The sequence below is a fragment of the Tigriopus californicus genome, chromosome 1 (genome assembly GCF_007210705.1).
Source record: "Tigriopus californicus strain San Diego chromosome 1, Tcal_SD_v2.1, whole genome shotgun sequence".
NCBI classification, from domain to species: domain Eukaryota; kingdom Metazoa; phylum Arthropoda; class Copepoda; order Harpacticoida; family Harpacticidae; genus Tigriopus; species Tigriopus californicus.
Genome location: NC_081440.1, coordinates 6,193,714 through 6,206,442, shown reverse-complemented (window position 1 = coordinate 6,206,442; position 12,729 = coordinate 6,193,714). Strand labels below are relative to the sequence as shown.

The 12,729-nt window shown below is 45.8% G+C and overlaps 4 protein-coding genes across 4 annotated transcripts; 1 reads left to right on the top strand and 3 right to left on the bottom strand.

Moving 5' to 3' along the window:
* Positions 1–181: 181 nt before the first annotated feature.
* On the bottom strand, positions 182–2,274 carry LOC131885481 (protein phosphatase methylesterase 1-like). Its single transcript, XM_059233574.1, has 2 exons — positions 1,598–2,274; positions 182–855 (listed from the first exon to the last, which is right to left on the bottom strand). Exons 1-2 carry the CDS (start codon positions 2,178–2,180, stop codon positions 206–208), a joined length of 1,233 nt encoding a protein of 410 aa, XP_059089557.1. The 5' UTR covers positions 2,181–2,274; the 3' UTR covers positions 182–205.
* A 2,924-nt stretch (positions 2,275–5,198) lies between these two features.
* Positions 5,199–7,340, top strand: LOC131888527 (actin-like protein 6B). Its single transcript, XM_059237409.1, has 3 exons — positions 5,199–6,244; positions 6,533–6,859; positions 6,946–7,340. The coding sequence occupies exons 1-3, from the start codon at positions 5,518–5,520 to the stop codon at positions 7,233–7,235; spliced, it is 1,344 nt and encodes a 447-aa protein (XP_059093392.1). The 5' UTR covers positions 5,199–5,517; the 3' UTR covers positions 7,236–7,340.
* Positions 7,331–9,208, bottom strand: LOC131888547 (GDP-fucose protein O-fucosyltransferase 2-like; the record flags this gene model as incomplete). The annotated part of the gene is given in 5 exon segments (XM_059237429.1): positions 7,331–7,624; positions 7,727–8,486; positions 8,742–8,880; positions 8,953–9,070; positions 9,136–9,208. Coding segments are annotated over 5 exon segments (1,307 nt in total), but the record flags the coding sequence as incomplete, so codon positions are not given.
* Positions 9,209–9,251: 43 nt separating this feature from the next.
* LOC131888484 (vam6/Vps39-like protein) lies at positions 9,252–12,432 on the bottom strand. The gene has a single exon (XM_059237355.1). It carries the CDS (start codon positions 12,264–12,266, stop codon positions 9,495–9,497), a length of 2,772 nt encoding a protein of 923 aa, XP_059093338.1. The 5' UTR covers positions 12,267–12,432; the 3' UTR covers positions 9,252–9,494.
* Positions 12,433–12,729: the final 297 nt, after the last annotated feature.

Below are 12,729 nucleotides of genomic sequence, written 5' to 3'. Positions count from 1 at the left end.
TTTCTTACCAAGTGTAGGAACGACACTTGTGAAAACGAATCGATTTGCAAAACGATGATCCCTCCCATGATCACAACCAATCAATCCCTAATGTCATACTAATCATAATGAGCTGGGTGTATGTCAGAAATCAATCTTGTCAAATCTGAAAACCTTTACGAATGAACGTTGAAACCTCAAGTATACATAAAACTCTCTAATTCATTCAACAGGCAGGAAACGTGCGTTCGAAATCGTCCGCAGGTTGGGCAAACTTGTTTCTGACCAGGAACGTGGCCAAGATATCGGCCACTTGATCTGGCATATCCTCTTGCACCGCATGTCCAGCTTGGGGAAGCACTTGCATCTGGAACTTGCCTTGCATTTGACCCACTGTTAGATCTCGATCCAAGCGATCCACACCGGCTAAAAGCAACAATTTGGCGCAGGGCACCGACAAAAACTTGTTCGACAGCCCTTGGAACCAGCCCGGCCAATAATACTCCGAGCGGGCCAAGTCAATCCGCCACGTGTAACCAGATTTTGGCGCGGAAGCTCTGACCGAAACCGGGCTTGGCGCTTTGAACTCCCCACTAGTTTCCTCTTCTTCCTCGGGGATGGCATCGGCAGGAGCGGCCATCACCACATCTTGACCGGGATTGGCGGTGGAGGTGGTGCCCTGATCGATATCAATCGTGGCCGGCACTTGAGTTTCAATGTTCTTCAGTTGACCGGGCATGGATACGCGGGCTGATTCGGCGTTTCGCACCTGCCCACTCCGTACGTCCCATTCGATCGCGTTTTCAAGGGAAGGGAATTTGTCCGGTCGACTCCGAAGAAAGCCTTGCATTGTACCCAAGGCTTCCATGGCCGAACCTGAAATGGATCGTGGCTTTCAAACACACAGTGTAGGGAAATGTGCTTCAAACAATTTTAACGACAAGGTAACAATCGAAAGAATGATTGTATCAATTTAGAACTAAGCGATCTCGCGTTGGGATTGGACTATCCAGAATTATTGTCTCCTTTGCGACTAAGCTCGTTTGCACATGGGACATATTTTTGATCCTATGATTCTTGGTCACGCATTTTCCAGTGTTGGGCGCACACTCATTTCAGCTTTTAGCTCTTCGTAAAGTTTTGTGCCCGGAAGCTAAGTTCTTACAACATAAAAGCTCGTCGTCGCTCCTAGATTCCTTAAGTACTAGCTCTTCTTCTTTAATGGGACAATAAATCGTATCTGCTAGACCTTGTTCGTACCTAAAATTGCCTTAACCAGGTGCATATTTCAAGGGAGTTTATGCATGACTGGGAGACGACATTTAAATCACTTCAAAAACTGTTGATCTGGCCTTGGTTGAAGATTGGCCACAATAACCCCAGCAATCACACCCTCCGCTCTGCTTCTCAGATGTAAATTTCCAAAACAATGGATAGATGTTTTCAGGCGCAAAACTTTGATTGCTTAGCTATTTTAAAGCCATTATTTAAGTTTGAGCACGTGTTTAGGTAAAACAAAGGTAAAAAGACCGTCCTTAGGTACGTGATAAGTCGTCTCACGTTCTGTTTTCCCATGTGAATGCATCGAACAAGTTGTGGAATGAATGACTAATTGTACCTTCGACCACATCAATGACACAAACGCCCAACAACCGATCGATCTGATGAGTTAAGGCGGCATGCACGGCCAAGGCTCCGCCCATACTGTGCCCCACCAACACGATTTCGGGCAATTCCTCCGGAAACTGATGGCGAAGCACACGAATCACATCTTGAGCCATGACTTCGGCCGATAAATCATGGTCCTTCGAGGTCCGCGTCTGACCATGACCCCGCAAATCCAAGGCCAAAACCCGCACGCGGACTTTGTGTGCCAAGGCCTGGGCCGTCAAGGCCCAAGTCAAGCCAGAAAATCCTCCGCCGTGCAACAAGACCATGACCGGACTGGGCGGGGCTGGCGCCGGTGAATCGGGGTGGGTTGGGGACGAGGGCTGGAGTCCGATCGAATAGAGGTGAAAGGCGTGGTCCGAATCCAGCTCCAGCGACGTTTGAGCCTCGAAGTACTTAGACCATGGCAATGGGGAATAATCACGAGCTGAGCGGGGGCCGGATCGCGCTCCACTCCGCCCACTCCCCACGGGGGTGGGGCCCTTGGGTGGTAGACCCGAACCCACGAGACGACGATGTAAATTCGAGGACATGGCGAATCCAGGTCCTGTGTCGACGAATTTCCTCAATTATGCGTCTCAAAAACTCTCTCTTTAAATCAGTCGTTATTATGGTAGGTTGCGTGACCAAATAAGTAGAAAGTAGAGGAAGGTAGCGTTTGAACATAGAGTACTAAAACCAAAGAGCGATAACGGATTTGTTTGTTACTTGCTACTGTGCTAGTCCATGAACTTCTAAAACTATGGACCGTGAACGAGATCGGCCTGCTCTGGGCCATAGCAATTCCGATCCACTTTTCGATGTAAAGTAAAACAAAATAAGAAACGTAGATCTCTTCAAATAATGGTGGTGGGCCATTTTCATATTATTTACTTGCAAAATGGTTCGTTTCAAAGTTATATTGCCAAAAGCCTACAGAGCTGTCTGGCCTTGTTTGTCTTGTGACAGTTGTGGAAACTTAAAGCTCAACAAAAATTGCATTTTTTCGTTATTTCCATCGAGCATGCTAAGAACCATGAAAGTCAGGGTTGAAAATTGTGCTTGCTCGTAACTACTCAGAGGGTGGACTTGGTTTAAATCTTGTTGGATTTGCTACTTTATTGTTTATATCTGCCCCTATGAAATTTGAAATTTGAAATATGATTAATATGGATGTGCAAAAAGTGCACACAGATGTGGCCCATTATGTAAATAAAAGTGCGTAAGAAATTTCGATAATAGAAAAAAGTATGTCATAACTGACTCAAAATGCAAAAGCTTGCTGAAATCACAAGGTGTGCAAAGGATTAAGTGCCAGGATACGAGCCCAACAAAGGAGCAAAGCTAATTGACTTGTTAAACTCCGGCTAACTACTTTGTAAGAGGTTAATCTATGCATTATCAACGCCATTTCCGACAATTTTTTGGGAGCCATACATTGGCCAATTCATTTATACAATTTGAAGGAAAAATTCCAAAAACTCTTGAGAGGAAACTACAGAAAAATGCCCCACATTGATACCAAGATCACTCTTTTTGCCAGAATGCTTTTTTCTGCAGTTTGAGCAAGAAAGGGGACTGTTCTGTCAATTTTCCCCGGAAGTGGTGAAGGCAGATGCACAAATTTATGACCCCAAACAAATGAGTTTAAATAAAACTCGTCAAAAAGAAATTTTGTGCAACATAGAAAGATATCGTACAAGATTTTTGATAAAGCCGGTTTGACAGCTCAATATGGAGTCTTGTTTTGCTTGTTGTATGACAACACCCAAGGCTTACCCAATTCCTTGATGAGCTCTGTTGGCCAGGTGACTTATGGTATCTTGTGAAAAGAGAGATACAGTAAAAATCGGATATAAGAGCAGCTTTGAGGCCGCAAATTTCTGCTCTTATGTCCGATGCTCCAGTTCCGCGTGTGTTGTGGTTGTCTTGGCAGAAGCCATCATGTATGACTGTTTGTTTTTATGAGAAAGCGGCTGAAAACTTACTTTTATAAAATGGCTTAACCAGTTTCCATCGAAAACTTCAATGTGGAGCGCAGGAAATAACAGAAAAATATTTTGCCGCCTTCAATTCTGCTCTTATATCCAATGTGTATATATTATACTATACTGTACAATTTGATTCGGGGATTCACAATCCTGCTCTTATATCTGATTTGTTCTTATATCCGATTTTTACTGTATATAGAATGAAGGGATCAGTGGGTGTGGAAGGTGGTTGAAAGAGATGATTTTTTAGTCAGTGGAGGGTGGTTTGTGTTCTGCAAAACAACCAGAGAGTGGTGCGCCAATTGATTTGCTTTTTAGACCAGCTTTTTTATTTGAAAAAGGTCATAAAGACAATTATAGTCCAAATGCAGGTTTTAGGCTCAGTTGTAGTGACCATATAGGCTTAATGTGAGTTTTGAGAACACCTTCAAGCCTTCAAGAATCCAAGCTTGCAAGAGCAATGAAGTCCACTTCTCTTCTTTCTCGGGCTCCTTCATTGATCAATTTGCTGCCCTCAAATATTTGTAGGGAACATGTAGGTGTTTATCCAATAGCATCCGCTATGTCAAACTAAGACAATTTTATAATCAAAATACATGATCGACCCCTACATTCAAAGGCTAACCAGATCCGCCAACTTTTTTTTGTTGGATCAAATATTATATGGAAATAAAACATTTAAAATTAGGGCCTTTCTTCTGTCTTGAACTACTGGGGATCCCATTCCCAGTAATGGCAAGGAAGTCTGCAAAAAATCTGCTATGGTCAAAAAGTGCTGATAATGTAAATCAAAGTGCAAATGAGATTAAACAAGTAAAATATGCATAAGAACTGAAAAATAGCTCAAATTCAATGGTAAGTCAAATATCATATAAATATTGAAAAGTAATAAATAGACGAATCATAACCTTTCATTGGAATAGTACTGGGGTTTACATTCCCTGTAGCGGTTAGGACGGCCCGTGAAAAAACGAACCAAAAAATAGAAATAAAAATTAGAAGAATACCAAATATCTATCTGCACCTGTTGCACCTCCTCAATGATTAAGCTTTATCCTATAGCTACTGACTGGATATTTTCTGCAGCAGGTTGACCCCATTAGCCCATCAGGATTGTTGGAATCCCACTTTGATCCAAATTTGAAACTTTTCAGTTCCAAACTCCAAAAGAAAAGGTTGAGTTGTTGTGGTTCTTTTTCATGGTTCCGCCTGAACTTAGCGTCTAAAGCAGGAGCTGATCGCGTCACACCAGAAGTGACCACTAAGTGTGATCCAATGAAAAGGGTCTTGATCCTCAATGTCAAAAGGTTGGCGATTTATGCCAACCTCATACCTTTTAATCCGGCACATGGAACTGCACATGCCCATTTTGTAGTGGTTTAATAGTTGCGCTGACCCATCTCCATTTCGAAACACCAAAGTAGAGCCTTAAATCATATCCAATCTCGTGTTCTTGGCTGACATTCAATTCATAATTTTCTTCATCATTGTTTCAGATCAATTGTGCTTAAGTGCAAGCCAAAGCAAAACTGATACTACTTTGTAACCTGACTATACTTCCCTTATGGCCTCATTTAACCTTTTCTGCCCTGATTATTACCCTAGCTTGTCCTAACTCAATTCGGGCTCCCTGTAGCATTGGCCCTTTGTTTTGATCGTCCCATTTTTCCGGGCGGCCGTTCAATCCGTTCAATCCGTTCAATCCGTTCAATCCGTTCAATCCGTTCAATCCTTGAATCATCCACCTTGGTACGACTTGCAGGCTTGACCGGCTCAATCAATGCTTGTCTGAGCTCTGAGCGACCTTTCTGCTTCCCCCGGTGGATTGAGCCTTGGCCTCTGGCCTTTCGCCTCTGACCGTTTGGTAGTCTGATCTTGCCTGGTCTGGGTGGTTTTCGTCATGTCGGGTGGCGTGTACGGTGGTGATGAAGTGGGTGCTCTGGTCTTTGACCCCGGCCAATTCTCGCTGCGGGTGGGCTATGCGGGCGAGGATTCGCCTAAGAGTGAGATTCCTTCGACCGTGGGCGTGTCGCCCAATGACGCTCCATCGGGCAGCGCTTCGGCCCACGCCATGGAGACGGACAGCAACGCCACGGCTGGGGCCACCACCGCCACGTCGCAGCAAATTGGAGCAGGGCCGCAGGAGAAGAATTTCCATTTGGGCGTGGTAGCCTTGGCCGCGGCCCGAAAGGCCAAAGAGACCATGAGTTATGTGCGCGATGGCATGATTGAGGATTGGGACGTGTTTGAGAAGGTCTTGGACCACGCCTACAAGAACGTCATCCAGAGTGAGGCGGAACTGCATCCGGTTCTATTCTCGGAAGCCCCTTGGAATCAACGAGCTAAGCGTGAAAAGCTGACTGAGCTCTTGTTTGAGAAGTATCAGGTGCCGGCCTTTTTCTTGGTGAAGAACGCGGTCTTGGCCGCTTTTGCTAATGGGCGTTCTACAGGCTTAGTGGTGGACTCAGGCGCCACCTATACAGCGGCCGTGCCCGTGCACGAGGGCTTCGTATTGCAGAATGCCATCGTCAAATCGCCTTTGGCCGGCGATTACGTCACTCATCAATGCCTGAACTTTTTGGAACAAGAAAAGAAGATCGAGATCGTTCCCCCCTACATGATTGGCGGTAAGACTACAAAATGGGCTTATATTAGTAATAACAGGACGAGTATTATAGGTGTAAACTAAGCTCGCTTTATCTACATATCGGATGACTATTATTAATAAAAAAAGCCACATTGATAAGCATCACAGAATAGATTTGGGAGGCAAAGTAACTGAAACCAATCTGATGGGCTGAAAAAGGTTAAGCGGTTAGGGCACAACGATAAGAAATTGAAAATTCGTGAAAGTCCAAATATTTCGCATCATTGCTGAATCGAATCGTCATCGGATCATTCCTTCGCTCAATTAGGTAAAGAGGAGGTGAAAATGGGCGATCCCCCCAAGTGGACCCGTCGCTCCAACCTACCAGAAGTGACCCAATCTTGGCACAATTACATGAAGCGGCAAGTGGTTCAGGACTTCCAGAGTAGCGTGCTCCAAGTGAGCGATGCCCCCTACGACGAGGACTCACTTTCCACTATCCTACATTATCCATACGAGTTCCCCAACGGGTACAACAATGAATATGGCATGGAGCGTTTTCGCATCCCCGAGGCTTTGTTTGATCCGGCCTACAACAAATCGCCCAATGCTCACTCTATGATGAGCGTGTCCCACGTGGTTACCACCTCCGTGGGTAAGTAGCTCATGTCACTTTTCTATCACTTCAAATCAATTTATATGGGTTAGTAGTAACCGCAATTTACGTTTTATCACATACAGGCATGTGCGATATTGACCTTCGGCCGGCTTTGTACGGTTCGGTGGTGGTCACGGGCGGCAATACCTTGCTTCAAGGCTTCAACGAGCGATTGAATCGGGATCTGTCCGTTAAGACGCCCACCAACATGCGGTTCAAGTTGATTGCCGCCAACGGCCCGCAAGAACGGCGATTCGGATCTTGGATTGGCGGCTCGATTTTGGCTTCGCTAGGATCTTTCCAGCAGATGTGGATCTCTAAGCAAGAATACGAGGAAAGCGGTAAATCTCAGGTGGACAGGAAATGCCCATAAATCGTGTAGTATTATCAAATCATGTCTGTGCCACATCAAGTGAAGTGGTGACCACTCAATTCTTCGCCCATTCAATGTGTAAATACCAACATCTGTTCAAGTTCAGTGAGTAATTCGATTTATTGAACCCTTAGTGTATGTATAAGGCATGATATGGCTAGCTTGGCAAGTTTCACAACTCGAGATGCTCAGGAGTCGGTTTTGTATCTTCAAAGGACGCCCGCGGTTTTTTGGGCGGGTACACGATCTTCCATTGAGAGGCCTTTTCACAATGGGGCTTGTCATCAGGGCAGAGCATGTTGAAGTTCTCCTCTAGCGGGAAACCCAATATTTCCCGCTCTTCTTGAATTCTGAACGTAAACGTGGATTCAGGTGTGCCCAAGAACGTCCTAAAAGAACAGCAAGAACATTCTATTGTATAACGTGTTTATTTGGTTTAGTTAGCATGTTTAAAAGGTAAATGAATAAGATAAAGAAATGCCTGTGATTACCTGGCTCGCGAACAGATGAGCTGATCAATGATAGCTACGCCTCCATCTTTGACCCTGAGCAAAGTCTCATGATCAGGAGTGTACTTGAGAACTTCAAATGAATCGTCTAAAGCCACTTTAAACTCGTTGAATTCCTCCACGCTTGCGTCAGTGGAAACAAAGACACGGGTTAGTCCTTTATCCACGAGCTTGTTTCGGACTTGCTCTGCGGCACCCGTCAAAGAAGGGATTTGTTTCTTGCGAGAGTACACGTAATCATTTCTCCTTAGATGAACGCACAAGTAGTTCCCTCCCCTTGGTTCTCTGATTGCTTCATGATCTTCCCATTTTTTCGAAATAACAGTGTTATCTATGGCGTTGTTAGAGCTCAGAAATTTCTCTCGAAATTCATCCGCCACTTGGACTAAATCGTCTGCAAACCTCATGGATCGCCTTGCCATCCAATATTCGGCATCACCAAAGTAGTCATGCAACAGATTCTCGGCTCGATCCAACATGATGGCTCTTTGACCGCCCATATCGTTTAATATCAGATCTTTGATCACCGACGTGGGCCCTTGAACGGATAGGCATTGAAAATTTCTGGCTTTAATCTCCTCGTAATCCCAGAACCATCCGCTGAAAAACTCTTCCTCTTTTACGTAAGGATGATTCTCAGACAAGCATTCTCGAAAGTCGTGCTTGTACTCAAAGTTCCCTTCCCAGCCTTCCTTATAAGATTGAAGGTAGAGCACTGTATCAATAATGGGACCTTCGCGTTCTGAAATACGAAATGATCATGAGTGGATGCTTACTATCCAAACAAAAGTGACTATCTTTACTAATACTGGGGCGAGTCCTTTGATTTTTTGACTTTTTTGACTAGTCATTTTTAGCAAAAAGACCCGTCTTACGAAATTCTAAAAAAAACATTGACTTATTTTTTTTTGACGTCCGTTCGAGTCCTCCAAAATCGAGTAAGAGACTCGAGTGCTCTCGGACTCGAGTCCGAACTCGCCCCTGCCCTATTCTTTACCCAAAAACTCTTCGAGCTCAATAGCAGGAACATATCGACGGATGCTGTTCACATCAAAGAAAGACTTCCAAGGAATCTTGACTTGACGTCCCAGCTCCCGAGTTTGCCAATGAAACAATCGGCCCCAGGGAGGTAGAACCTAGAGTAGACATTATATAATGCAACATTAAACTTGAATCATGATCATAATGAGACAAACTATATCGGTTACCAAAACAAATTTGCCACGTTTTGCTTGGTTTAACTTCTTGACAAAGACGGCGACTCGCATGAACACGTCTCGCCTCAAATTGAAACCCTCTCCGGGATTGACATCATATAAAATGTATCTTGAATAGAAAGAAAAAATGGGCTGTTGTTGAGTTGGCTTTGAGCATGCATTTCGGTAATTTACCTGACATTGGTGTCTTGACCGGCAGTGACACGAATCTGTCCAGAAAAATGCAAAATCACAACAAGCAGAACCGCTAACGTTGACCATTTCATGGTTTGTGTTCGAGTGAAAGCCGACTGAAAGATAATTAAATACCCAGCAGGTGAGTGAATAAGTAATGAGAAAGCCTGTGAGCGTTGATCATCCACGTTTATATTCAATATGGCAAATCATATTTGGTTGGTCTCGTCCTTCTAATCAGTGGAAGACAGAGATCACATTACTACACTTGAATTAGTAGAGTTATTGTTGCGGTGTTGGCTGAAATCAGACATCCATCAAGTGTCCATGATCATTTAAGGCATACGAATAGATGGTTATCACAGAAGTGCTCCTTTTTCTTGACAAGAATAATGCACCACATGGCCCCTTGGGAATCGTACGATGGCACCTTGATTCTTGAACCGCTTGTGACAAACTCGACAGACGTCATGATCGGACACGATCAGGATGTTGGACTCGCTCAACACGCGTCGTTCCTGAAGTTGCAAATGATCCGCATGAGTGAGACCATGAAGGATCTGATTGTGGCGCTTGTGGGAGATCCGCATCTCGACACTGGCGCTTAAGAAGCGGCCTAGTCTTTCCAAAGGAACATGATCGGGAATGGCCCTGAGTACCGTGGGACAATCCACCTTGTCCCCGTGGTTCTGGAGTACCTCGAGACAATGTTCCAAGCCGTGGGGTACGGATTGCAGCGAGTCCTGGTCGATACATAATTCTCGGAGTAGAGTCGTGTCTGGAGGCCTGAGCAGCAACTCGATGAAAACTGAGTATACTTGGCTGCCCGGAATGAAAGCTTTCTGACAGTAGTCCTTGGCCTTGGCCACGTCTTTGATTCGATAGAGGTACATGGTCAAGGCAGCCCGGTGTTTGCTCAATGATCCCAATAGAATGGCTCTTTCCTCGTCCAAGCAGTTCTTGGGAAATACAGGTAGCACAATTTCCCCTGTGTAGTTCTTGGAAGTGCGGAGAAAGTCCTGGAGCTCGCTTCGGAGTTGCTCCACCCTAGGGAGGTTCTTCTCACTCCAAGCGCTCATGATCTGGTCTTTGTAGTTGAGAATGAGGGAATTATGAAAAATTGTGTTGCTCTCTTTCCACTCAAGGATGATATGCCGCAAATAGGGGATGACAGTGGAACGTTTGACCCTCGACAAAAAGTCCAGGACATTGCCGCGAGGAAGAGACTCAACCTCGCTCAGATCCTCAGTGAAAATGCTCAATCCGTCAGCTTCGTTTTCTTCCAATACCCAAGTCGCGTATTCGAAGATCACCCGCAGATGATCGGGTCCCAAATCTTGGAGATAAGCTACTGTTCGCTTAGGTCCATGAAGAGGAGAATTTCGGTCTTGGCTGTGCTCTTTTAAAAGGGCCAGTGCCTTCCTGTGTAGGCCACGAGTCCTGTACAGTATCACCAAGTCGTCGTACTTATTGGACTTATATAAGATACGCTCAGTCTCCTCCAAATGACACTGATTCTCACTCAAGCGTAACAACGATTGAACCAACCCATTGTTGGTCTTTAAATAGCACTTGACGAGCGTGGTGTCGATGATTTGCAACATTTGACGTTTGGACGAAATCGTGACCACTTTCTCCTTAATGGGCAGTGGGCTGATGCCTTTTACGGCCAATCCATTCAGGTGGTGTCGAACCTTGGTGAGATATTCAATCAAAGCCTTTACACCACTCTCGTAATCGCGGGCTTGGAGCATTGGAAGTTTATCCGGATAGGAGAGCCTGTTCCGAAACTCTTGGGGCAATAGATCGTGAAATAAGCCCACCACGTGCGAGGCATCCGTATTCAGTTTGTAAAACACCTCGAAAGACTCTTCAAACTTCTTGGCGCAAAACAAGTCGAATGCGTATAGAGTTTGAATCTGCTGAACACGACGAGTCTGCTCTTCCACGTTCTCGTCACTGATATTGGACAAGGTGATGGCCAATTCGAACTGTTTTTCTCGGAGTAGCTGGGGGATTTGCGTGCTAACCGGCACCATGCGAAGACGCCAAATTTGAGAAGCCGAGGCCACATACACCTGACCCGATTCGGCCGAACATATCACTTTGGGCTTGGGCAATTCCAGGTTCTGAATTGAGAGTCCCGGGCGGTGAGCCTTGACCTCGACCTGATTGGCCACAACACCTAATAGAAAGGGCTCATCCGGGGCCAAACTTTGGGGAACTTCGCTCCAGCCGACTGAGTTGATTTTGAGATGACCCTGACAATCGATGAACGAGGTCCGCTCGTCCTGACTGAGTGCGAACTCGTCCTGATTGATGAGCGTGATTCGAGGCTCTTGATTCTTACCCGTCGGGAAAAGATCGACGACGGCTTGCTTTTCGTTCATTTTGATCAGTTTATAATCGCTCTTAAAGCCCAGACATACCGAATCCCGAACCCAGGCCAGCGTTTTGGGCGTGTCATTTAAGCTCACATCGGGAAAGAGCTCATGAAACTTGCGGTTCTTCCAATAATAAAACTGGACCTTCTTCCGCACGGCCACGGCCACCCGTACCGCCACGGACGTCTCACCCGTTAACGATTGACTCTTGACCAACGACATAGTGAAAGCACTCGCGCCTTTAGTCCGACTGACCGAGCAAATGGCCGGGAAGTTGGTCACAGCCAGATCCAAATCGTGCACGGAAATGATCCCATCGGCTAAGGCCACCAAAATCGAGTATTCCGGCACTGCGGCTAATTGAACGATGGTCTTCTTGCTGAAAAACTTATTGGTTCGCATCAATTGGACACTCCAAACCGGTTCCGGGTTGGTCGAGTTGTTCTCGGGCGTGCCGGAGGGTGGGGCTAGCCCCATGCCGTTGCTTGAAGAGAGCGGGGGCGACCCGTGGGCGGCCAAAGTGGGGCCCGGGGTGGAGCCGTTACGAACGGGTGGTGCGGGAAAGACGTGGTACATGAGCAGATGACCTTGCTTGGTGCCCACCAGAAGGTAATCGTCATAGGCCAGAATGCATTCAATGTTGAGGGGCAGCCTCAAGAGTGGACACGGGATGTAGGCCGTGTGCACCATGGAGGGCGTCACCGCCGAGGGCTCGACCGAATTGGGGGCAGGCATGATGGCCTTCATGAGCACATCCAGCCCACTGAGAGGGCGGGGGCTAAGAGTGCTAGGCTGAGATGGGTCTTCGGGGTCACAACTCGATCCGGGCGATGGATGAAGGAAGGCGTTGCCTGAACTCGGGGGAAGAATTCCTGATTTTGGAAGCTGATGTTGATGTTTTGGTTTGGTTTGCTTGGTTGACATTGTTTTCAGCGAAAATCAGCAGGGGTGCCAATTTGGCCATAATTGGCATGTTTTGATGTAGAAATATTATCAAATGTGTTATATCTGAGGCAAAAAAACAAGTTAAAGTAGGGGATGGATCTCATTGTTTTCTAATCGTAAGTCATTGAAAAAATGAGTTACCTTTGCCTTGAGTACATAGGTTACCATGGTTTTTACTTTTCGCGAATTAGGTCCCCTTTACTTTCATTTTGAACGTTGTTCAGCTTAAAAAATCGAACCACTTTAGTCCCTCGATAGTAGTGCT